Here is a 26,327-nt window from a genome sequence, read left to right as displayed (position 1 = left end):
GATGGGACTAGACTTCCACAAGAGCACAGATGTTGATGCATGTTTGATAGTCATCAGTTTAGGGGTAAAGGTCGAAATGAGATAGAATCAGTTCATCTAAGAAAATAGTGGTTCTGGACGTAGCTCCTCAAGGGCAAGGACCAAATTTTTTTCATCTCTGTATGCCCAGCATCAAATATTAACAAGAGTTTGATAAAACAATGTATATCTAGGTACAAGAGCTGGAGGAACCAGAAAGGGTGAACCCAGGGAAGGTAAAGAAGAGACAGAACGGAAGCCAAGATGCTGTCGTGATGTGGAAGCCAGAAAGGGGGTTTGAGACTCTGCGCAGGGCACAGCACTCCTGGGCGGGAACGACGTAGCTGACCCCTCTGAATCACCCCGGGACTTGCCCTTCCATCGTCCTTCTTGTGCTGTAGGAAGACAAATCCTCAGTCTCCTCATCGGAGAATGGAAGGGGGTGGATTTCACAGCTGAGGTCAGCCCGCAAGCCCTGCCCCCTGACATCCAGACTCCTCACGCCCTTTCCGCGTCGGTAGCCTAGGAGACCAGCGCCACTTCCGGCAAAACAGGCACTTCCTCTGAGGCCCCGCCCCTCCCCCGCTGGCGGGCGCTGATTGGTCCGTTTGAAATGCGCCTGGCGCGAGCTCACCTGGGCTCGCAGCGGCGTCGCCCGGCTTCCCCCAGCGCCGCGCCGGAGCCTCCGAGCCCCGCCGCCCGAAGCGTGTCCCTGCGGCCCGCTGTCCTCGTCAGCCCGCCCGCCCGATCGAGCCCGGCGTCCCGCGCGCGCGTCGGGGCGGCGCGGAGCCTGCTGCCATGAAGCCAGCGTGAGTACCGGGCCGCGGAGCAGGGGCGCCGCGGGGCTGGGCTGGGCCGGCCCTCCCCACGCCGTCCCGGCCGCGCTCCGCCCCGAGCCCCGCGCTGCCCGGGCCGCGGCCCCCTGAAGTGGGAGCCCAGGCTCGGAGACCCGTCCGTTCGCCCCCGGCTCTCGCCGCCCCTCCCTGGCCTCCCGCGGCCGGGTATGGTGGCCCCAAGTCAGGGGGAGGGAGGAGGTTGGCACCGCGACCCTGGCGCTGGCGAGCCGGGCTGCCGTCCTCCTCGCTCCGGGACCGCCGCCCCGCCGCTCTCTGTTCTCCTTCCCTCGCCGGCCGCCCGCACTCCGGGTGGTGCTTTGCCGAGTTAGTGCGGGTCGGGAGGCCACACGGGCGGGGTCATCTGGCGTGGAGAGCTAGTGATGTGCTCCGTGTTGGGGGTTGGGTGTGGGGGGGTCTCAGTCCCCGGGGACGCCTGGCAGCCTTGAGGCGGAGGCCAACCCTTACGTTTTGCTCGGTTCTTTGGCCACAGACGGCCCCCGCCCCCTGCGCAAACGCCCACATTCCTCACCGAGTCGGTGACACTGTCGGCGCTGCAAAATTCCTTGAGCCGCTGGCTGGGTGAAGAAACACTTGTGCAAAGAAGAGGGTTGACTTTATCATCATCATGTAGCTAGTCCTTTGCAAAAGGCAGCTTACTTTCTTAAGAGGCTAAAGTCAAAGTCGTCATCTTAAAAAAAAACTTGAGTTTAAGTAAACCTACCATAATATTTTGCACTTAAAACACTAATTTACTTCTGTTTCATCTGGGAGGATAGTGAGAAAATATTTTAATAATCTATAGTCCAAGCTGATAATTTCACTTAATTTTAGTGTTAAATGTTCATCTAGCCTATAGATAAATGTGGAGGGGGAAAGTGGCATGCTAGAGAAATGGTGAGATAAGTCAAAATATCTTTTTCTTTTGTCTCTATTTAAGCGAGCAAGAAATTGCAGTTTGGGAGCACATTTTGTTTGGGGACAAAGGATGACAGTTTTGTGAATTCAATAACCAGTTGTTCCTTGAAAGTAGAGACATAAATCTTAATGAAAGAATGGATTCCTCCATCTGCATTTTCATAATTTATTGAAGTTAATGGCTTGTCAGGCTGCTTTGGCAATGGCTGTTGGCGCAGTGTGTGTGCTTGTGCACATATATCAATGCCTTTCAAGATGAGTGTGGTCAATTAGTGGTAGATTTTTCAAATTTGTAGTGCCTCTGTAAAATTGTTGCTCAAGAAAATATACACGCTATTTTAAATACAGAACTGTTCAAAGAGTAAGCAGGAACACAGTACAAAATGTTTCCTAAACCAAATTTTAATTATTTTTGGATTACGTATGCTACAGATGCAAGTTATTCTTATTCATGTTATTGGGGATGTAGTGTTTTAGAACTGCTAAGGAATAATTTTATAAACCCTAAGAAGGTTGTCTCTATGAATTGTAGGTGAAGGTTTTGTATGTTAGTGTTGAACTGAAATTTTTTTTTATCTATGACCAGGAGGACTAAGACACCCAGGAAACCTCTAGTGAAGAAAGGATCCCAAACGAGTCTTAAAGACCCAGTTGGGGTAAGGTCTCCCTGTGAATTGATGTGTGTGTATTTCCTCGGTCCGTTCTGTTCTGTGTGTATGCTTGGAAGGGACGGAGCTGTGGAAGTGGAGTCAAGGAACATTTAGTTAAATGGGTAAGGCAGGTTCCACCTTTGAAATTTTGTTTCTATGTAGGATTCATTAGTCCAGTAAAATGAAGTCTTTGATTGTCCACTGCATACCTCCTATAACTAAGTATAATTTGAAAGGTAGATAATGAAAAATATTCTTCAACTATTGCAGAGAATTCTTCATCCTCTCTGGCATCTGGGGGAACTTTCTGCTTGGATGAGCATCTTCTCCCATCTTTTGAAATGTTATACAGTAACTGAGGGCACACTTCCTGAAAAAAAGCCCCAAAATCTGTGCTTTTTGGAAAAAGTGTCATAAAGACTCTGGTATAGGACAGCTTAATTCAGTCTAATGACTGCTTCTAATTGCATGTACTTCACTGATTTCAGGCTAGGGAGCTTCCTTTAAAAACAAATGGCAATAAAAGAAGGTGGGTTTGCTCTGGGCAACCCCTTCACTGGCACTAGAGTGTGTCTCTTGTTCTGAGTTGAGGGAACCAGATGTTTTGCACGTACAGCTGAGCAGCTTTTCCTCAGCCCTGTCTCTGATTAAGAAGACTGCATTTCAGATCCAGCACTTACTTATTTCTATGCTAAGTGTTAAGCTGGCAAGTTTTAATTAACATCCAATTCCGAAGAATTCGAACAGCTATTCAAATAATTCTCACTGTGTGATATGTTATTTTTAGAGATTTTTATATTAGTAGTGGTATAACTTTATTAAATTGTGCCAATATTATAGTGAAGAGAAGCTGTGTGATACTTTTGTTATCCAAAATTATTTTAATTTTATGTGCATTTAAAATCTCTCATATCTAATATATCTGTTTGCATTTGACAGTTTCAGTAGCAGGTTTTGGTGTTCATAGCTGTAGGTTCATATAGATCTCTTCAATTGAGCGACCAAATATTTGTTGAGTGAATGAAATGGGAAGCTTAAATGAAAAGCCAGGTAAAAAGTCAACCTCTGTTTTCTAACCTTCTTGCGTTTTCAGGTATACTGTAGGGTGCGCCCACTGAGCTTTCCTGATCAAGAGTGTTGCATAGAAGTGATCAATAATACAACCGTGCAGCTTCATACTCCCGAGGGTTACAGACTCAACCGAAATGGAGACTATAAGGAGGTAATTCCTATTGGAACCAAGCTGTTTCTACTTGATATGTTCTTCTCTGAATGGCTTTTCTATTTTTTTAATTTAACAGAATGTATGTTTCCACTTTTTGGGAAGACTGAATTACTTCCCTATAACTACCATATCCAACGCGTGTAATTTCTGCGACGGACAGACGCACCTTTGGTAAACTTGAGTTAGAGGATTGCTTTTAGAAGATAATTTTTTGTATTGGATATTTATTGTTTTTTAGAACATATTAGGGATAGTTTAATGTGGAATGATATGTGATTGTGCTAGGCAGAGGTATATATATCTCTCGTGTGGAGATTAAAATAACATTTAATAGGCATTGTGTACTTTGTGTCAACTTCTCATGAATGTTTAGATTTTTAACAAAATGTTGAACAAAGTGAGTTCAGTTCAGTTCAACGAACATGTTGCACTAAGCTGGAGGGTGGAAGGAGATTTTTTGAAAGTGAGTTAAGACGCAGTCCTTGCCTTTATGGAGCTATAGCTTAGTTGGGGGCACAGGTGGTAACAAGTAACCCTCATACAGATAAGACAGAGAGACAGGTGTGTGGAAAGAGGCGGGCTGTGGGAGTGCAGGAGAAAGGATTAATTCAGGCTGTCTCTACTTTCGAGCTGCCCTTCACTTGTTTGTGCACACTCCAGTGAAATTGCTCGTCAAAAGCCCACCAGCAGCCTCTTTGCTGCCAGATGTGGTGGGCACCTCTTTGTCCTCCTCCTCATCTGTTTCTCAGCAGCACCCTCCTTCCTGAAGCCCTCTCCCGTCTCCCCTGCTCCAGGGTCTCATCCCTCACTGGCTCCTCCTCCTTCTCCAAACTCTAAATACCAGGCTGAGCTACACCCAGGGCTCTCTTCTCTATCTGCCCTTTTCCATGGCTTTATGTTAACTATATGGTAATAATGCTGGAATTCTTATCTCCAGCCTAAACCTCTTCTCTAGCTCTAATTCCACTGCTGGGATGTCACATAGACATCTCAAATTTTACATGTCCAAAGGAGCTCTTGATCTTCTCCCCTCTAAGTCTCTTCCTCCCTTGTCTTCTCTTCTCAGTAAATGGCACCACCGTCTGTCTATTTGCTCAAGCCAGACACCCTGTTCCTACCTTTCTCTTATCCCCCTCACAGCCCGTTCCTCTAGGTCTGATCACTTCTGCTCCAGTGCACATCTTGGAACTGTCCTTTCATTTTTTTCACCACTGCCACCACCCTTGTCTGAACCTTGTTATTAATCACGAGAATCAGCACTTCTCAAACGATGTGTGGTGAGGGAACAGCTTTTTTTTTTTCAATGGTGGTGACTGAGAGTTCTGTGGCACTTGGAACTAACCGTCTGAGTTAGATAACACAGATAATCTGTTCAATGAGGTGAGCCCATTGATCACATGCTGGGATGCTGCAGCCATGTCAAATGGCTACAAAAGTTTCTGAACATTACTCTCAATTTGTGTAATTATCTCCTCCTAGCCTGAAACAAACAGTTCTCAGAGGGGCACTGGCTTGCTGACCATACTACTGAGTGGCACTGAAGTCTAAGTGGACTGCCTGCTTCCTCTCTGAATCTTCTTCTCTAGTCCGTTTCCCATAGAGCTGCCAGAGTGTTCTCTTAAAGCATAGATCAGATCTTACCATCTTCCTGTTTAAAACCTTTCAAGGAATAAAGTCTTTAAATGGGCAAAATCCTGCTACTCTGCCTCCTGTCTGTCTCCACCCTCATCTCGGAGTACTCCTCCCGTCCTTTGAGCTCCTGGGAGAAGCCAGAATCCTGCTTCAGGGCTGTTCCTCCGCCTGGGCTTCTCTTTCCCTCAGCTCTTAGCATGATGGCTCCTCATCCATAGGTGTCAGGTTAAATATCACCTCAGAGGGTGTCCAGACCACTCCATCAGAGGTAGCACCCCTCCCTGCTTCTCTCCTGGTCTGCAGTCTGCTTCCTTGATAGCACTTAGCACAGTCTAGAGATGTATTTACTTGTTTATTGTCTCTTTCCCTGGGTATAATGGGGCTATGCACCTTCTCTGTCCTGTTCTCCGAACACTCAGTAAATATGGATTAAGCATGGATGAGTAGTCTGGGAAGACTTCACGGAGGAGTAAGCCTCTGAGGATGTAAAACAGGTGAAAACTGATTTAGTGAATTTCACTTTTGTTAATTTCAAGCATGTATAAACAGTACAAAACATTTGATGGGGATTAAAATTCCTCACTGCCTTGTGACAGAAGGCAAATTGGATGATGGAAAGAGCACTGGACTGGAAATGGCTCTGATGCTAATCAGCTTCATGACTCTGGGCAAAGTTCTTCCTTTGGCCTCAGTTTTTGTCACCCGACAGGAGGGGTTTGTTCATGAGCACTTGGAACTCACCTGCCTGACCTCTCAGCGCTAGCCTGCGTGCATCCTTTCAGTTCTGTGATTCTTCGTTCTTTTCGTGAACTCTACAGCTGTTTACAGGACTGGAGTAAAAACTTCCGCAGAGGCGAGAGTGAGCCAGCTGAAGCTGGTGTGTGATCTTTAGCGAGCTATAAAATGAGCATGAAGAACCTCCCCCAGAGGCTGTGAGAACGGAATGGTTCACTGCTGTGCTCAGGCGGTGCTGGGGCACGGCTGGCGCTGATGGCCACGGCTGCTGCTGTCACTATTATTACACATTTGGGTACTAATCTGTACCTGTCTCCTTTTAGGAAACTACTAATTTTAAAAACATAATGAGCATGATATTGATATCTGAGCAGGTTGAATTTAAGGTAAAGGCTGTAAAACAGGAAAAAGGGGCCCACTTGGCAAAGGCTGTGATTCATAATAAAATCTCATGCATACTCATGCACCAAATAGCGTAGACATTCATGAAATAAAAACTGCAAGGAATTCAAGAACTTGCAGAAACAATTGTCTGCAATCCAATAGAACTAGAAAATAACAAAAGTAGAAATAATAGAATAATAGAAATAATAATGGAATAATAATAACAAATAATAATAGAACTTAGATTAAAATACATTTGTAGGGGCTGGCCTGGTGCTGCAGTGGTTAAGTTCGCGTGCTCCACTTTGGCAGCCTGGGGTTTGCCAGTTCGGTTCCTGGGCATGGACCTACGCACTGATAACCAAACCATGCTGTGGCAGGTGTCCCACATATAAAATGGAGGAAGACAGGCACAGATGTTAGCTCAGGGCCAATCTCCTTAAGCAAAAAGAGGAGGATTAGTAGTGGATGTTAGCTCAGGGCTGATTTTCCTCAAAAAAATAAATAAAAAATAAATTGAAAAAATATGTTTGTATACCCCAATCTAATTTTCTAAGTAGGAGTTTGATAATATTTTTGGTGACACTGTTATACTTTGTAATCATATTTTGAAAGAGATTTGATAATTGAAGTATTATTACTTTTTTTGGAGGAAGATTAGCCCTGAGCTAACATCTGCTGCCAATCTTACTTTTTTGCTGAGGAAGATTGGCCTTGAGCTAACATCTGTGCCCATCTTCCTCTATTTTATATTTTGGGTGCCTGCCATAGCATGGCTTGCCAAGCGGAGTGTAGGTCTGCGCCCAGGATCCAAACTGGTGAACCTCAGGCTGCTGAAGTGGAGCATGTGAACTTAACCGCTACGCCGCCGGGCTGGCTCCAGTATTATTGCTTTTTTAAAGGTTACAATTTATTTAAAATTGATTTCATATAAGAACTCAGATGATATTATATTTACAATTCATTTCTGGTTTTAAAGAAAACAGTACATCCAAACTCTTGATTTTATGCTGCTATGCCATTTTAAATGACACCTTTATAAAAAATTAGAAAGCAGTAAAATAGTATATAAAGTAATGCTTGAAGATTTTCACAAGTCTATGACTGAATCGTTGTCATACCTTTTGATCTTCTTTGTCAGTTAATTAAAACAAAATCAGCCTAAGTCTATGAAGCATTCGTGGACTTAGACTTTTCTATGTTCTCTTCAGTGGTTATAACTGTAAGTGTTTACCAATTTATAATTAGTATAATTTCGGTATGTCAGGACTTTTTTAAGCCTTCCAAGTTTAAAGACTATTCATATTTTTTCTTTGTCTAGTTCTTAAATGTTCATAAAGAAAGATCTGAATAGGGGCCGGTCCCATGGCCGAGTGGTTAAGTTTGTGCGCTCAGTTTCGACGGTTGAGGGTTTTGCTGGTTCGGATCCTGGGTGCGGACATGGCACCGCTCATTAAGCCATGCTGAGGCAGCCACGCTGAGGCTAAGCCACATGCCACAACTAGAAGGACCCGCAACTAGTAATACACAACTATGTACCGGCGGGCTTTGGGGAGAAAAAGGAAAAAAAATAAAATCTTTAAAAAAAAAAAAAACCTGAATAAATTTAAACAGATGTATTTCTAGCCTAGACATAGTGGAATTCCATTTATGTGCTTTTTATCTTTTCCTTCTCCACAGACTCAGTATTCATTTAAACAAGTGTTTGGCACTCACACCACCCAGAAGGAGCTCTTTGATGTTGTGGCTAATCCCTTGGTAGATGACCTCATTCATGGCAAGAATGGTATGATTCTTGGAGTTTTATTGGATTTTCCTTTTTCTCCCCCTCTGATAAAACTTTTTTGATACTTATGTATTTGGTTTATGTTTGGCCTTGAATTCAGATTCAATTTGTTAGGGTAGCATTAAACCTGCTTTTTTGAGTTGGCTAATTTTAAGTGTTTTTTAATATAATAAAGAAATATTACAGGCGGAGGACTTTTAAGATCTAACGCAGTGTGACTTGCTACATCGTAGGTCTCCTTTTTACATACGGTGTGACTGGAAGTGGAAAAACGTACACGATGACTGGTTCTCCGGGGGAAGGAGGGCTGCTTCCTCGTTGTTTGGACATGATCTTTAACAGCATAGGGTCATTTCAAGCTAAACGATATGTAAGTGTATTTCTTTTCTGTTGCGACTATTTCGCTTGACATAGAGACCAATATACCTGTGGACACAGTAGGATTAAGGGAGAACTAAAACATTGGATATATTTTGAAACCTTAAATATGTTTAAATATTAAATATTTCTCACATGTGTTTCTTCTTATTGTTAAAAAACAAAATTCAACTGAGTAAATTTTCAAGATCTTATTGGCTTATTCAGTGATCCATGAATGGGCAGCATCCCATCTAGCAGATAGAAAGGAGCTGGACAACATGGAAGACTTTTCTAGGCAGGAGGGTGGGACGAGGAAGTTATACTAGCAAAAAGCGGACTGGTTGTGGCAAGGTCACTTTCCTTTAGTGGGTGGCAGGGGTCTGTCGGGCAGATGACCTCACCAGTGCTGACCAGCTAATTCCAGATCCACTGGTTTAAGATTCCATTCCTGGGAGAAGGCTGACACTGTAATTAAGTTTTACAGGGTTTGGTGACATGGGGCTTAGCACAAGTGACTCCATTTGGGGCCTGTTGTCTTGGTTTAACACTAAGTCAAATTCTAAAAATCCTAGTCTGATACTCGCCCCACTTCAGGTTTTTAAATCTAACGATCGGAACAGCATGGACATACAGTGTGAAGTTGACGCCTTGTTAGAACGGCAGAAACGAGAAGCCATGCCCAACCCAAAGACCCCCTCAAGCAAGTAAGTGACTACATCTGTGCACAGCACTGGCCCAAGGGGAACTTGGCTGGTGGTTTCCTCAGGTGTAGGGAAGGCGAGCATGACAGTTGGCTTCAGTGAGATCAAAGCTGAGGAATGTTCTTAAGTGAGTTTACGTGCTGACATCTTCTCTTCAGTTTGGAGCACGCTATTTGAATCTGTTTAGAGAAGGTGCCACTCTGGGTGGGAGAGGATGTAAAAGTGGGTGCTGTGTATCTGGGAGGACATGGGGGTCCTGAGTATGAACGCAGTTGCTCTGCATTTCTGCTTGTAATGGCAGGTCATTTATGTTATATCTGCTAGTTTCCCCTTGGGATCCTTTACTTTTGATATTGACTCAAATTATATAAGATCAGACTTTTTGGCTTTTTTTTCTTTTTTCAGACGACAAGTAGATCCAGAGTTTGCAGATATGATAAATGTACAAGACTTTTGCAAAGCAGAAGAGGTTGATGAAGATAGTGTCTATGGTGTATTTGTCTCGTACATTGAAATATATAATAATTACATATATGATCTATTGGAAGAGGTGCCCTTTGATCCCATAAGGCCTAAGTAAGTAGTGAAGAGAGCCCCTTCTTAGCTGCTTAACCTCGGGGAAGTCCCTTCACCTGAGCGAGCCTTCGTTTCCTCAGCTGTATGTGTGGATAGTCCTTGCTTTCGTCTTCAGAATGAGATATAACTTGTATATCATGCAGTTGGCGCTCAATGAGCAGTTTTATTATTAATTAGACATGTAGCTGTGTTAGGGAACCAGTGGTTAAGGCATCTAAGGAGAAGAGAGGCCTGAATATTCATCTTAGACATTACTTTTGAAGACTCTTGGCCCTGGGCTAAGCTCTTTCGAGAGGGACCTTGACGGCACAAAGTGTCCCTACGGATGTGCCCTGGGACTGCCTTTTGAGAACCCGACACTTTGTATTAGGAGACTGTAGCCTCTTTAACCAGCTGTCTTAGTCCCTACAGAGTGGAGCCTAAGGCTTGTCTGTACAGCTAATGCTCACAGATCTTCCATCACTGATTAGTATGACGTGACATCTGTGTTGTCATTCTGCCAGAGTTAAAAGACTACTCTTTAGATTCCCTTGGGTCTTGCCCTGCTGAGAATGAAGACAGTTACACCCTGGTGTCACAAACAATAAACCTGCATTTGTGCCCTCGTTGACTCTGGAATCTCATGTCTACCATTAGTATCTTGTTCCTGACTTGACGGTTTTGTTCTTAAGCTAAATACTTATCTGCAATGCCATCTTTGTTAAATAGGCCTCTCAGGACATAAATAGTAGGAAGATCTGTGTCATATTTAACTTTTGTGTGTATGTCTAACTGAACATTAGTGGAGAAACAGCTGGATTTAGAAAACCATTAGACTGAGAACAGGTGTTGCTATATCAACTTTTACTTTAAACAATTTATAGGCTAATTACTTTCCAGTTTGTTTCAAAGTATCATTTGTGCGTACCCATGTTCGTACGCTGTTGTGATGTCATTCATTGCTACCCATCAGTTCCATGTCTGCACATGTGCCAAGTTGCTGTTTGGTTTGTTCTCACTGAGATTATTTTCAAAGGAGCCTATCTTGGTTTTATTTAGTCATACAAAAGGAAGACTGACAAATGTGACTTGTATGCCTTGTGACCTGTCTGGTAACCTGTTGAATGAACTCGCATGGCGCTTACTTGGCACTGAATTCAGATTTAATTTGTTAGAGAGGTGTTTAACCTGCTTTTTTGAGCTGGTTAACATTTAGTGTTTTATTACAATGAAGAAATATTACAAGTGGAGGATTTTTAAGATATGACTCATCGTGACTGTCACATACTCTGGACAGAATGTGTTACTGTGAGACGGCTGCTGTAGGAACAGTAACTTACACCTTATTCCTTCGGTAGGTGGAACAGCTGCAGCACCCCGATGAGGAGCACAGATTTTGTGTATGTGATGGTGTTGTCTCTTTTCTTAAGAAGGGTGCAGTTATACTAGTGGTTGGCATCTGTGGCATGTTTGCATGTAGGTGGTTTTTCATTGGCACTGGTCTGGCTGCTACCTCTAAAGCCCCGTCTTACTTCTGGAAAAATCTGCCATTTACTGCGTGATGGCGGCTGGTAAACGTTTCTACCCCCACCATCCCCAAGACTGAGGCCCATAGGCAGCGCCCTTTCCCGTCCTTATCCCGACATTTAGACTAGAGCTTGACCAGCCACTCTGAAAAGATTGCCACTCCTGGTATAGACCAAACTCTTTCTGAATTTGTTTTTTGCTGACACTGAGGTCAGAACCAGTTCCATCTGTCGATCTTTTAATATTAGGAAAATGCTAGATCTTGATGCTTAACCTGTGCATGTGATGTTGCTGTCCTACCATTTTGATCTCTAATTGTTTAGTAAGTGTTGTTTCATGTGCTTTCTTAGAATAAATAAGCACAAAGCTTTTAAAACAAAATAGGTTCCTGTTCTCCTGTTATGTAACTAATCTTGACTACGTGTCCTTATTCTTATCCAAGGTTAATGTTTTTTCTGCAGTCTTGCTTAGGCTTATTCCCATTATAAGAATGGGTGTCATGTTGCCTGGCATTTTAGTCCTAGTCTTAAATTGAGATATTGGTATCTTATAATTTAGGAAACTAATGTTTTTTTCTTTCTCATAGACCTCCACAATCTAAATTGCTTCGCGAAGATAAGAACCATAACATGTATGTTGCAGGATGTACAGAAGTAGAAGTGAAATCTACTGAGGAAGCTTTTGAAGTTTTCTGGCGAGGTTAGAAATGGCTAAAATTAGAAAAATATAAAATGATAAATGTAATGCTGAGAGTTGCCACTATAATTTAACAGCAGTACTCTTTTAGTAGAAAGTGTATATATGGACACGACTGAGTTCAGGTTTGATCAGTGATTCCTCTATCATCACAGGCCAGAAAAAGAGACGTATCGCTAACACACATCTGAATCGTGAGTCCAGCCGTTCCCATAGCGTGTTCAACATTAAATTAGTCCAGGCCCCTTTGGATGCAGATGGAGACAATGTCTTACAGGTAAAGTTTTGTAGTGTGTGGAGTTTTTCTTGTTCTAACCAAATCCTTAATTTTTGGAATTAGAGTTAAACCAGGGAGGTTTCATTGCAATGAAGACTGCTCTTTGAATTAATCTATGTGTAGGTGATGACTTTTTTCTAATTGCTCCATTAGATAGTGTACATAGTTTTGGGAGACTGGCTATTAAATCTTAGAACATGGAATTTTGCTTTGCAAAGGGTTTACAAATCTTTATAAATCTCTTTAATAGAGGAGATAAAGTAAGAAAGCGTGATTCATTGTTTTATCTCTGAAGACTCATTTTGTATGCAGAAATTCAGTTAATGGTTTTTAAATGTCAGCAGTCAACTCTGAAGGGTAGGTTCAGTTCAGGAGATGGCCAATTCTGAACCGTTCTTCTCTTGGTTGATAGGCCAGTAGGGCCGCCCATCTGCTGATCGCTGTTTACTGCTGGGCCTGTCACGCTACAAGGTTTACACCAATTAGTAACAGCATTTGGGCCCGAATGTAAATATTTAGTAACTTTAAGCTATTAAAGTGTAATTCCATTCAAAACATACATAAAGGTTTGTAGATGGCAGGAGATGGTACTGAAGACCACTGGGATCTGAACTCTGATTCTTCTTCATTTACCAGCTGTCTGACCTAACTGTAGGAGACTTCATAATGTTGTGAGGATTGAAGGAGGTAACGCGTGTGAAGTTCTTTGTCCGTGCCTGGCGTACAGTCAGCACTCACTACCTGGTAGCTAGAAAGTGCCTGCAAGTCAAGCCTCCATATACACCACATTTCCTTTGAATCACATCTCACATTACAATATCAGTTATGTCCTCTTGACTTTCAATTCTTATGATAAAGATTAGAGTATTATGAAGTTATTAGATTATAAAATTATTAAATATATGACTACAGAAAAATTTAGGATAGCCCTGTGCTAGGCTCACTCTTTAGTAGACATTTACTGAGCTCGTGCTCAGTGCCAGGCACTGTGCCAGGTGCTGCAGATGGAGACTCCCTGGGCTCATGGAGCTTACAGTGTAGCGTAGAAGACGAGACGGTGGGCGACAAGCATTAATGCGTGAGTGTATTTATCATGTGCTGTTAGCAAACTCTTCCTCCAAAACATGTATCCTTTGCCCCTGCTGTACGTTATGTATTGTGCAAATACCATATTCATAAGACTTAATAATGTGCTGATTTGAATATATTTAAAGAACATTGTAAACCACTTATAACTCATGTTCTGTTATTGACATTATGATCTTCCCTTCAGGAAAAAGAACAAATCACTATAAGCCAGTTGTCCTTGGTAGATCTTGCTGGAAGTGAAAGAACTAACCGGACAAAAGCAGAAGGGAACAGATTACGTGAAGCTGGTGAGCAAAGCACAGCACTTATTTATTGCTACAGCTTTCAAAGACTTGCAGTGCCAGTTTTTGTCATCTGTTTATTGATAGGTGGTTTAACCATAATTGTCTTCAATTTGATAATTTAGAGGCTGTTTAGTGGTCAGTGCTGTTTCTTATGCTGGTTTATCATCGACCTGTTACAATATACTGATTTAAGAATGAGGAAAAATGACTAAAATAAAAATAAAGTTATATTCATATTGAATATCTATTGCTAGTATTGTCAGTACTAGGTCTTAAAATTAAGTGATTCACTGTAATTCCAACATTCCTAGTGGTAAAAGTCAACTTTTGGAGATGGGAAAAATCTTTGAACACAGAAGCCAATTGAAAGGAAATCTGTGGGTTTTTTTTTTAATGTTTCATTTAGTATAGCCATTCATGTTATGTTTTATGTTAACATTTCTGGAGTACCTACTGTGTGCCAGGAATAGAACACAGATATAAAGGATGGAGCCCTGCCCCAGAGAGTTCAGCTAGTACAAGAGGGAGGCAGATAACCAGACTGTTCCAGTAGAGTATGAGGGAAGGGAGCACAAGGTACTGTGGGAGTACTGGGCAGGGCTGTCTCATCCAGGGAGGTGTGTGTGAGGGGGGTCTGGGGTGAATTCACAGAGTTGACACTTAAATTGAGGAGTGCGGCTATATGAAGGATAGGATTAAGGCATCATCCCTGACACAGGAGGCAGCCACTTGTAAACAGACCAGGTTCCTGAGAGAACATGGCAGGGTCAAGGTAGCTGAAGTGGAGGGTATGGGTTGGTGAACCAAGACAACTGAGAGACAAGAGCAAGGCAAGGTCGTGAAGACTCTGTCCATCATATTAAAAGGTCTGAATTTTACCTCGAAGGAATAATGGTGGCTACCAGTTATTAAGAGACTAGTGTGTATCATAGTATCTACTATGCATGGGCTTGATTTCTTGATTCTGACTTTTCAGCATTTTATCTCACCTACTTTTCAGATGAGCAAATGGGTTAGGAGAGTTTAAGTAATTTTCCAAGGTTGGAGACTGGGTTCAAATGCAGGTTGGTTGGAATCTCAAAACTTGTGTCTTTCTATTGTTATATAGTCTCCCCTTAAAGTCAGTGAAGGATTAGTTCTTTTAGAAAGATCATTTCCCCAGTGTAGAGAATCAATTAATTAATTTACCTGGAGCAAGTCTAGAGATATGAAGAGCAGGAGCCTTGCAGTAATTCAGATGAGCAGTCGTGGGACCTGGAGGCAAAGGTCAGACAAAACTGAGAGCTAGCTGGGAAGTAGGTCCACCTGGATGTGGAGGGTGAGGAAGAGGACAAGGAAGACTTTAAATGAGGAGAAGCAGTTTACGGTGCAGGCGTGGGCAGCTAAAGAGCTTTGTGTTGGATATGTTCAATTTATTCCAGTGGAAGTGCCTGGTAATTGGATGCAGAGGCACATGGATTTGGAAGGAGAGAGATTTGACTTGAGGTTTGTAGGTTTAGGTTTTGCCAATAGAGAAATGATTGAAGCAATGGGGGAGATAAGGTTATTCATGGAGAACAGATAGTGACCAGCTGAGGGCAGAGCCTTGAGATCAACAATCCTTGAGACGATGAGTTTAAAGCACCTGGGAAGGAGCGAGAAGGTTGGTGACTTGAGGGATTATGAAATGACTAAAAAAAAACACACACACATATGTGTGTAAATAAGATAGAGAATCTGGAATCCAGATCACAAGAGGAAGGACTAACCTTGAGGGGACGAGAGGTTTAGCTAGATTGCAAAGAAAGTAGAAACCTGGGGGTTCTGATGCTTTGGGGGAAAGAAACAGAAAGGACTATCAGTGTTAATATGGATGAGGAGCAGGTGTGTCAAAAGATAGGATGTGAGAACTGGAAGAAAAGGAGATTGTGGTTAGGGCATATAAAGGAAAAACTCAGTTTTCCTCTTTCTTATTTTGGGAAAAATCCAGTTCTTCCCTACTGTTTCTCTCCTGTGTGTCTTCTTTACTTTTACGCAGAACACTTCACTTCTGGTCACCAAGCAATTCCACGACACCAGCGAGGTGTCCTATAATTGAAATTTTGAAACTACCTACCTGGGGATAGCATCAGATCTCATAGATTAAGGGCTCAGTCCCACAAGACTGCCCCCCTACTTCAGATGCCAGTCTCAAGTAGCAGGTCCCCAGGTGGCCCACAGATCCTGATTTGGCTACAAATTGGAAGTTCCCACAACCTCTTCCTCAGGTTTAATTAATTTGCTAGAGTGGCTCACAGAACTCAGGGAAGCACTTACTTATGTTTACCAGTTTATAGAAGGATATGATAAAGGATACAGATGAGCAGCCAAATGAAGCAATATGTAGGGCGAGATCTGGGAGGATGCTGAGCACAGGAACTTCTGTCTCCATGGAGCTGAGGTGTGTCCCCCCTCCCAGTATGGATGCATTCAGTCTGGAAGCTCCCTGAACCCCATGCTATTGGGATTTTTATGGAGGCATCCTCATGTACCCAAGATCGATCATTAACTCCATTTCCAGCCTCTCTCACCTCTCTGGCTGAAAATTCCAAGCTTCTCATCATGGCTTGGTCTTTCTGGTGACAAGCCCCCATCCAGGAACCACCCAGAATCGCCTCATTAGAACAAAAGATGCTCCTAGTGCTTTTATCGCTTAGGAATTGACAAGGGTTTGAGGAGCTCTCTGTCAGGGACAGGGTCAAAGACCAAATATTAGAACAAGAGATGCTCCTGGTGTTCTTATCCCTTAGGAAATGACAAGGGTTTTAGGAGCTCTGTGCCAGGAACTGGGGGCAGAGACCAATATATATATTTTCTATTATCTCACAGGGCATATGACAGTGTCAGGTTTCCAGAGGTGGCACAGTTCTGAGTGAAATGTCTGGGGTTTGGGCACGGCTGTGCAGCTGCACTGGTAAAGAGATAAAGATTTACTGCGTTGAGGAGGTCAGGCCCTCTGACAGCACGTGAGGGTGACCCTCCTCATAGATACCTAATGACTCAGGTGCTGGCATGCAGGAGGAACATTTGAAGGCAGCAGTGAGGCCCAGGAGCACGTTGCTGGCCTCCCTCTGCTCCCATCCTTATAAAACGTCAGGCATTAGAACACAAGCATCTTTTACTCAAAAAGGCTGCAGGGGAAGCACTGCCCTTCGGGGAATGAGGGTGAGGTTGCAGGCCTCTGCATCACTGTGCAGGGTGAAGCGTGTGGACACTTCTCAGATAGTATTTCTGAATGTATAACGTAAAGTACACAGGATTACAAAGGAAACCCATTAGACCAAAACGTGTTTTTAAAAGTATTCTTAAAACATTTGTCATACGGTAACTTATGTGCTTCTTTATTGATGCCTTAAATAAAGACCCACCAGCAGGTCTAATAACTATATAATTTCAAAGCAATGAACATAAATATCTTGAGATCTGCAATAAACTGTAATATGCTATAAAAATCTCTGATGTCTATTGATAAAAATCACAGGTACTAATACTGCTGTGTTTTTTTGGTCTACATTCATAATTGGAGGAATTGCTAAATTTCAGAGGTCAGTAAAGATAAAGATGTAGTTTATTTCCTATCTAAGTATGTGGACTCCCTGAAATGTACCCATGGACAACATGGACCCCAGGTTAAGAACCCCTGGCCATTAGGGAGACAACTGGATCATTCTGTGAGAGGTCCGAGGATGAATGAAGTCTGTTAACAGGAATATGGTTCCGGAGAGCACAATGGAAGAAGAAAGGGCATTGGGAGCTGGGGTCAAGGAAGAGAAATCGTGCGTCAGGGAATATTACAGGGGTACCGATGAGCTCTGAATTTTGAGAGGTGGCCAAGGATGAAAGTGTGGTGGAGTTGGCTGACCTTAATCAAGGTTCCAAAATGAGCAAATTCTTATGTACTGTTGGGGTCTCTGAGGTGAAATCTCATACATTACTGGAGGCCTGATTAATCTCTCAGACTTGCCTTGGCTTAGAAATCCATACAAGAGGGTCAGAAGTAACAAGCAGGGGCTGGCCCCATGGCCGAGTGGTTGAGTTCGCGCGCTCCGCTGCAGGCGGCCCAGTGTTTTGTTGGTTCGAATCCTGGGTGTGGACATGGCACTGCTCATCAAACCACACTGAGGCAGTATCCCACATGCCACAACTAGAAGGACCCACAACGAAGAATATACAACTATGTACCGGGGGGCTTTCGGGAGAAAAAGGAAAAAAATAAAATCTTAAAAAAAAAAAAGAAGTAACAAGCATGCCACCTAAGAAATGCTCGGGTAGATGTAGAGCAGACAGAGTCAGCTGGGGCCTAAGACACTTGACCGTCAGGAACAGGGGCCCCTCTGCGTGCAGGGGAGACTTCAGTGTCTTGAGGGAGCCAACTGCTGCCTGAAATGCTCACGCTTTAGAGAAAATATTTTAATATGAGGAAATTAAACATCTGCATCTAATATACTCTTTCACAGAATTTTGGATTTGGAAGAAATTTTATGGGTCATGAAGTGTCATGTAGCATCGAGCGGAGAGTCCTTTTGACGGACTCCCTGAAGGACGGTATTAACTGCTCCTGAAACACTGCCATTAAAATATCTGTGAAATATGCCCGACCATGCATGGACAGCTCTTTAAATTGAGCCGCTAAGATCTGTTTTTGTAATTTCCATCTAATCGTTCTATGAAGTAGGGATTTTATAGGCAAACAGACCACACTGCCTATTCTCTTGTTGTTTTCAAATGTCTTCTGTGTGTATTTGTCTGTCAGGTAACATTAACCAGTCACTCATGACGCTAAGAACATGTATGGAAGTCCTACGAGAGAACCAAATGTGTGGGACGAACAAGGTGAGCACCAGCCTCTAACTGTTTGTATAGATTCATTTGTGTGCATTTTTGGCCTCATGTTTTTGGATTTGAATGTATTTATAGATGGTTCCATATCGAGATTCAAAGTTAACCCATCTGTTCAAGAACTACTTTGACGGGGAAGGAAAAGTACGCATGATCGTATGTGTGAATCCAAAGGCCGAAGATTACGAGGAAAGCTTGGTAATTTTAATGTATTTATCTTATAAAGTCTCAGAGTTTCTGTAGAGAAAACTAGTATTTGGATGTGAAGGATGACATTTTGAATGTGTTTTAAATTGATGCAGCACCATTAGTTAGAGAAGTGACCTAATGACCGATCTCTTATTGTTTCATTTAGTAGTTTCTGAAGGACTTGGATATGCTTATTTGTAAAAAAAAACTCCATTTGTTTTGTATCTTAGCAAGTCATGAGATTCGCAGAAGTGACCCAAGAAGTTGAAGTAGCAAGACCAGTAGACAAGGCAATATGTGGTTTAACGCCTGGAAGGCGGTACAGGAACCAGGTCCGGGGAGGTCCAGTTGGAGACGGTAGGATTTGCAGTTATGTCATTTGCCCACTCAGTAGTCTGTCTGTCTGTCTGTCTCTTTTTAAATCTATTTCATATAAGAGAACTGTTTACTTACCTTCCCCTCAAGAACCAAGTGCAAAAAAGTCTGAACCAAAGTATAAATGAGATTTTCTTTCTACATACTCTAACTCTCAGTTTTAATTCACTTTCCTTTTTTATAACTCTCATGGGTAAGGAAGCATGGTTATGACAACTTGAAGTACACCAGTAACTGGACGGGGGCTCCCATCACAGTGTTCAACTTGTTTAAATCAGCTGCTTCTCTCCTGTCTAACTTTTTATTATTCAATACAGAACCGCTGGTTACGGAAGTGGTTTTACAGAGTTTTCCACCTTTGCCATCCTGTGAAATTCTGGATGTCAACGATGAGCAGACTCTTCCCAGGCTGATTGAAGCCTTAGAGAAGCGACATCACCTACGACAAATGATGATTGACGAGTTTAACAAACAATGTAAGGGCAAAAACGGTGTGCAGTCGTTTAACTCCCGACCTTCGCAGTGAGTCTGGTCCTGTGGCGGGCTGGATCTTTGGGGAACGGTACTTGGTCTCTGCGCTTTGCAGTGCTCAAGGCTTTGTTCAGTTGGACTGACAAACTTTCCCCACAGCTTTTTGATATTCCAAGAAAGTAAGAGAAAAGAAAAAAGTGAGTGTGTATTCTCTCCTTTTTTAAAATTAACAGCGGTGGACACAAAGGAATAGTAGCTACTTTGTTTTCAGTTCCTACTAGTTACTTCTTTGCAAGACACTTGACATATATCACATCATAATAACTGTGTCTTTGTGCAGATTACTTAATCCTCTATTTCTTAGTTTCCCGGTCTGCAAAATGGGGATTGTAATTGTTCCTACCTCAGAGGGTGTTGTGAGGATAAATGAGATAATGTATGAAAGTCACGTAGAACACTGAACAGTCTGGTACACAGTAAGCGCTCAGGAGGAGTGAATCTACTGTTTTTACATCATCATCAACTCATTTCAATCTTCATAAGAAAGGTGTGAGATAAGTGGTATTTAAATCCCCATTTTGAAATGCGGAAATGTGCTTGGGAAAATTAAGTAAGTTGCCCAAGTCACATAACTAGTAAGCAGTGTACTAGGGATTTCAACTCAGATCTAACCAATCCTAAATCTAGTGTTACTTCTGTTAGTGTCTGTTGTCCCTATGAGGGCTGGGAAGGGGATGCCATGGCGTAGTGTTGTTCACTAAGTCGTGTTTCTATGTAGCGTAGAAAGACGCAGTGTTTTTCAGTCATAAACAGAAAGCTTCTCTGCATGTCTGTTTTGTAGATTTGAGAATCAAATTCTAGATTTCCTTCCAAACGTGATTTATGATGATAGATTAACTCTCAAAGAGAGATTTGCTGAATAGCTACATTTTATTTATTATTGGCTAATAAAACTTGATTTCATTGGTTATTTTGGAACTGGAGTAAACTTGGCATGCGTGCTTTTGTTTCAGCTATTACTTTTAAAGCTTTGTTGCAAGAATTTGACAATACTGTTTTAAATAAAGAAAACTACATTCAAGGAAAACTAAATGAAAAAGAAAAGGTGATCTCGGGACAGAAATTGGAAATAGAACGACTGGAGAAGAAAAATAAAACTTTGGAATATAAGGTTTGCTTTGGCGTTATTATAGGGGATGTACGGGCTGGCCGCTTGGCTCTGGTCTTGACGTAGCCATTCTGCTTATGGGCCTGTAACCACTGCTTGCTGAGAGTTATCACTTGGTTAGCTACTAATCTTCATCCCCCCCAAAGAAGAGGAAATGGGAGTGAAAAGCATAAAAGGCATAATGTACCCTTTAATTTTATGAGTTAGACGTTAGCAACTGAAGAGAATGTTCTCTGGCTCAAATAGGTGAGCTTCCTAGGGGGCTCTCTAGAGATTAGCTTTGATTACAGTTGCTTTTTGGTTTATTACTGTGTAATACCTGCTTGTTCTCTCATTTACATCCTTTACAGAGGGGTACATATTCATTCTAGAGAGAAGCTCATCTCAGCCAATACAGTGTTCTCTATTCTGAAAATAGTCTAGAAAATAAAATTGTAGCCTTAATTTTAGGGGAAAGTAATTTCCACATGAAGTCAATCATAACTTCAACTTTCAGTGAGGAACTTGTTTAAAAGTTCTCATTTTTAGGAACGGAGGTAGGAATTCAGATGAAATTTTAGAGGAAAACGCTGTCTCTGTGGTTTTTCTTTCCACAACTATGCTTGCATAAGCAAATAATTAAAAAGATTATTTTATAGCTTCATGAAATATTTACACACCAAAAACTCAACATAATGGTCTCCCTTCCCAGATTGAGATTTTAGAGAAAACCACTACTATCTATGAAGAAGATAAGAGGAATCTGCAACAGGAACTGGAAACCCAGAACCAGAAACTTCAGAGACAGTTTTCTGACAAACGCAGATTAGAAGCCAGGTTGCAAGGCATGGTGACAGAAACAACGATGAAGTGGGAGAAAGAATGCGTGAGTGCCATTCCTGTAGCGAGACCTCTGAGAGGGACGACGTGTTTCACAGTGTAGCGTTCTGAGCATCTGTGCTTGGGGCGTAGGGTTTACGTGGTGGCGGCAAAAGCAGCCACTATTCGGTTCATTCTATTTCCTTTCTCTGCCCTTAAAATTCATGACAAATGAATTAAACTTATGAAGCATAGTTAACTCAGGAAGAATTGGAGAACTGTCATTTATAGGAAATAGTGTTCAGGTAATCTGGTACACTCGTGTGGTATAACTGAAGTGGAACATACATTGATCATCCGCAGGAGCGTCGAGTGGCAGCCAAACAGCTGGAGATGCAAAATAAACTCTGGGTCAAAGATGAAAAACTGAAACAACTGAAGGCTATTGTTACTGAGCCCAAACCTGAAAAGCCGGAGAGACCCTCTCGGGAGCGGGATCGAGAAAAAGTGACTCCAAGATCTGTTTCTCCATCGCCAGTGCCTGTAAGTTATTTGTAGTTGTGTTGTAATGTAGTACTAGAGAAAATTTATTCAGATTAGGTGACTATTTCTATGTGATCAAAGTTTTGTTTTATATTTACTATATTTCTCAAACTTCTGTTTGTAAATATTTTTATTCTATTTATAAATATTTTTAAATTTAGTATGAACAAAGTACAAATTTAATATAAAAAATTTAGTAACAGTACAATTATAATGTTTTCATGTGCTAAAATTATAGAAAAGTATTGAATTATTTCTCTGTTTTTCAGTCTTGCTCATTAATTTTTCTTCAATTTTTTTAGCTTTCTAGTAACTATATTGCTCAGATTTCCAACGGCCAGCAACTCATGAGCCAGCCACAGCTACATAGGCGCTCTAACTCTTGCAGCAGCATTTCTGTAGCTTCCTGTGTTTCGGAATGGGAGCAGAAAATACCTCCGTACAACACACCTCTCACTGTCACATCTATCGCAAGGCGTAGGCAGCAGGAGCCAGGACAAAGTAAAACTTGTATCGTGTCAGACAGAAGGCGAGGGATGTACTGGACTGAAGGCAGGGAGGTGGTTCCTACCTTCAGAAATGAGATAGAAATAGAAGAGGATCCTTGCTGCAGGGTCAGTGCCAGATTCTTTTAAAGCATTGTAGCAATAGACCTTAATCTTGTTCTTGTGTAACTTGGTTCAGAAAGCTCACCGGAAAGATGGCTGAGCTCCAAAATAATAAAGGTCTAATGAAACATCAGAATCACCCTGAAATTGAGGCCTAGCTTGTCATCTGAAAAAGCCTATCTGGCAATAGAAGTAATACCTCGTGTTGAGTGAACGCGGGTTCGCCAAGTACCTCCAGAGGAACCTGTGCTTTTCAGTTGTATAAGCTAATAAACATCCGCAAAATCAGTGAATATGAGTGTCTCAGAGCACATTCTCCATTTTTTGCTTTTGGTTTCCCTTCCCCAAATTAGATTTTTTGCTGCTTTTGAACTTTTTATTTTTAAAATTGTTTTCCCAAACTTTTTTTATTTTTTTTTAAGATTGGCACCTGGGCTAACAACTGCTGCCAATCTTTTTTTTGTTTTTTTTCCTGCTTTATCTTCCCAAACCCCTCCCTGTACACAGTTGTATATCTTAGTTGCAGGTCCTTCTAGTTGTGGGGAAACTTTTATTTTGAAAAATTTCAAGCCCAAAGAGAAATTGAAAGAATGGCACAGTATCATTTTTCCCCCAACCTAGATTTACCATTTTAAATGGATTTGTAAACATTTTTTCTTGAACCCTTGAAAGTAAGTCATAGACTTTGTGACACTTCATCCCTAGGAGTAAGGACACTGTCCTGCATAACCGGTCTTTACAACACCTAAGAATGGTGACGTTAACAGAATAGATAGCCTCTAATATACAGCCCATGTTTGCGTTTCCCCAGTTGTGAAATGGCTTTTGTTTTTTCAGTCTATGACCCTATCAAGGTGAACGCATTACATGTGGATATTAGGTCTCTTCAATCTGTTTTAATATAAAAGCCCCTTTTTGATTTTCATGACATTGACTATTTTTGAAGAGTCCAAACCAGTTGTAACTACTGAAGGCTTACATGTCCAATAAATTGCTTTTAATCTCAAGACCTTTATCTCATTTACAAGGCCTCTGCCTCATTCAAGGGTGTTTAAACAATTTCACGTTTGTTTTCTTCTTAAGGATTAAGGTAAAGTTTTCCTTTTAATCTGAATAAATGGACCAAGTTAATATTGTGAATTTACATTCAGTAAAATCTTAATATAGTTCTTTTAGAAGTTTTCTTCTAAACAAATTAATCTTATAGTAAATATTTGCTTTAGATTTTCTGGTATAATTGAAGGTGCAGACAAATTTCATTTAGATGGCTTCATTCCTGATTATTAAGGGATGGTGATGAATTGCAAGGTATTTACCAAGGCAACAGATGATTTGAAAGTCTCTTAAGTTCTTTACTTTGCAGATTTTGCTTTAAACCTTTTTATGGAGCAAATTATGGTGACTGGTCTTTCTGATCAACTCTAATAAATCCCCTTTATTTCATGGAAGTTTATAGACTGGAAACGATTCAAGACCTGCTTATGCCTAATCAACATTAATATCTAATTTGGCTATGAGATATTTAAGAGGATGTACTAGAGATCCTTTAACTTCTCACTTGAAATCAAAATTTCTTTAGAAGTGCAGCAGAAAAGTTTAGGCTAGTTATCTATGCATCTAAGTTTGTTAGTCAAAAATTATGTCAGGTGGACTGAATTATACTTCAGTGAGGAAGAAACTTTAAATATCATTTATTTCATAAATGATAGTAGATTTTAAGGACTATCACCTTTCTGAAGCTTGTTTCAGAATGTATTTATGGCTAAATGTGTTTCAAGAAAACCGTCACCTTTGTGAAATGGTAGATTGTGAGAGCCAGATGGTCTGTCGGTTAATTAAGCCATTTTAAGAATGGACAGTCTCCTGCTTGCTGTGTGGCTCGGGCATGCTTAGTGGCAAACTGTGTTGCCCATGTTGATAGGATTGTGATTTGTCCCGAGGGCCTCATTTGCTTCTTATAACTATGTAGGGGAGATGCTTCAGTTCTCCAGATAGGCATCTTGAATTGGGATCTTCCTTCATACTTGACCAGCTTGGAAGGACTTGGCCTATGACAGGCTCTTTCATTTGCTTTCAGTTTTACAAACAGAAGATGTTTGTAAAATCCCAAAGATACTCATTCTTTCAAACTATTACCTATGTCCTGAATGTGAAATATTTTTTCTGAGGCTGAATATGCTAAATTTAACTTACCCAAATTTATATGACATTTGACTGGAAGCAACTAGTTTTTTATTGTCTGATTGAGACTGATTTGAACACTACATTCTTTATTTGGTTCTTGAAACTGATGAAATGTTTGGGGGGAAAAAATAGTTGGTATGTTTTAGCCATTATTCTGTGACCTTTTCATGAAGTTCTGTTTTGAGATTTTAAAATCTTAGCTGAAAGAACTCAGAAGTACTTTACATTCTTTTAATCATCTTATACATAATGTTCTTATACCTTACGCTCTTGAGCATTTTGTATACACAGCTCCATCAGCTTTTTTTTTTCGGTCTTTGTATGAGGAGTGTTCTCTTTTTTGTTGAGAGGGCTATGACACGTCTAGGGCTTTTATTGATCTCATTGAAGCTTTAAACATGGTTGTGGACCTAACAGATTACCTTACAATCCCAGGCACAAATACTGGTTTTTGATTGAGAATGCAAAATGAATTATTTGTATGAAATACCACCTACACAGGAAAGACTAGCAGCAGTACCAGGATTTTTCCTTCCATTCTTTGTTGAAAGGGAAGCTCCCTGGTAGGATATAGTCACGCTCTGCTTAATGATGGGGCTATGTTCTGAGAAATGCATCATTAGGCGACTTTGTCGTGTGAACATCACAGGGGGCACTTACACAAACCTAGATGGTGTAGCCTATTACACACCTAAGCTATACAGTACTAATCTATGGAACCACCACTGTATATGCGGGATGTCACTGACTGGAATGTTATGTAGCACATGACTATATATAATATATAAGCTGGTGTTAAAAGATGTTTGTTGGTTTTTGTGTTTAAAACCAAGGAGAACATTTAAATTGCTTGAATGACATTTAGCTTTGGAAAAGGTTCATGCATTTGTTTTGATACTGCCACAAACTAATGTAGCCAAACCTGCTGCACTTCTAATAATATGCTTAAGTTAATTCTGGGTTATGCTTGTTTCTTGATTCCTCTTTCAACCTGATCAGAACGTACCACCAATTCGTCTCCGACACAGACGATCACGCTCTGCAGGAGACAGATGGGTAGACCATAAGCCTGCCTCTAACGTGCAAACTGAAACAGTCATGCAGCCACATGTCCCTCATGCCATCACAGTATCTGTTGCAAATGAAAAGGCACTAGCTAAGTGTGAGAAGTACATGCTGACCCACCAGGAACTAGCCTCCGATGGGGAGATTGAGACTAAACTAATCAAGGTAAAAACAAATGTACACAGGAGAAAAAATATATATAAAAAAGGCAACTTAACAAAAAATTCTCTACTCTTTTATTCTTTTGATGACACACAGGCAGTGTCAACTGGAACGTAAATCTTTTTGTTTGTTAGAAAACTCAAGTAACTGCTTAGCTTGTGAACCCGCTAAACTAGGACTCAATCTGCTTTCTAGTGAATGCGACTTAGATTCTCAGGTTTGTTAGAGGAACCCCAG

General features: G+C 41.4%; 1 protein-coding gene across 5 annotated transcripts in view; it reads left to right on the top strand.

Annotated features, from left to right (window-relative positions):
* Positions 1 to 637: 637 nt before the first annotated feature.
* KIF23 (kinesin family member 23) overlaps positions 638 to 26,327 on the top strand; it is a 28,820-nt gene continuing 3,130 nt past the window's right edge. Inside the window, exons 1-20 of one of the 5 annotated variants that reach the window (XM_044764633.2) lie at positions 638 to 827; positions 2,356 to 2,425; positions 3,513 to 3,641; positions 8,076 to 8,181; positions 8,415 to 8,551; positions 9,136 to 9,245; positions 9,648 to 9,818; positions 11,156 to 11,197; positions 11,911 to 12,023; positions 12,176 to 12,297; positions 13,571 to 13,673; positions 18,442 to 18,521; positions 18,606 to 18,725; positions 18,947 to 19,073; positions 19,409 to 19,567; positions 20,576 to 20,733; positions 21,422 to 21,595; positions 21,892 to 22,071; positions 22,374 to 22,685; positions 25,863 to 26,093. In XM_044764633.2, coding sequence (XP_044620568.1) covers positions 817 to 827; positions 2,356 to 2,425; positions 3,513 to 3,641; positions 8,076 to 8,181; positions 8,415 to 8,551; positions 9,136 to 9,245; positions 9,648 to 9,818; positions 11,156 to 11,197; positions 11,911 to 12,023; positions 12,176 to 12,297; positions 13,571 to 13,673; positions 18,442 to 18,521; positions 18,606 to 18,725; positions 18,947 to 19,073; positions 19,409 to 19,567; positions 20,576 to 20,733; positions 21,422 to 21,595; positions 21,892 to 22,071; positions 22,374 to 22,685; positions 25,863 to 26,093 — 2,655 coding nt within the window. In that variant the 5' untranslated portion in view covers positions 638 to 816. The remainder of the gene's footprint in view (positions 828 to 2,355; positions 2,426 to 3,512; positions 3,642 to 8,075; positions 8,182 to 8,414; positions 8,552 to 9,135; positions 9,246 to 9,647; positions 9,819 to 11,155; positions 11,198 to 11,910; positions 12,024 to 12,175; positions 12,298 to 13,570; positions 13,674 to 18,441; positions 18,522 to 18,605; positions 18,726 to 18,946; positions 19,074 to 19,408; positions 19,568 to 20,575; positions 20,734 to 21,421; positions 21,596 to 21,891; positions 22,072 to 22,373; positions 22,686 to 25,862; positions 26,094 to 26,327) is intronic. The other 4 variants (XM_044764631.2, XM_044764630.2, XM_070499113.1 and 1 more) reach the window with 4 other exon arrangements.

This window comes from Equus asinus, chromosome 2 (genome assembly GCF_041296235.1).
Source record: "Equus asinus isolate D_3611 breed Donkey chromosome 2, EquAss-T2T_v2, whole genome shotgun sequence".
In the NCBI taxonomy this organism is placed as follows: Eukaryota; Metazoa; Chordata; class Mammalia; order Perissodactyla; family Equidae; genus Equus; species Equus asinus.
Note: the sequence above shows the minus strand (reverse complement) of the source record. Positions and strands in the feature narration are given on the sequence as shown.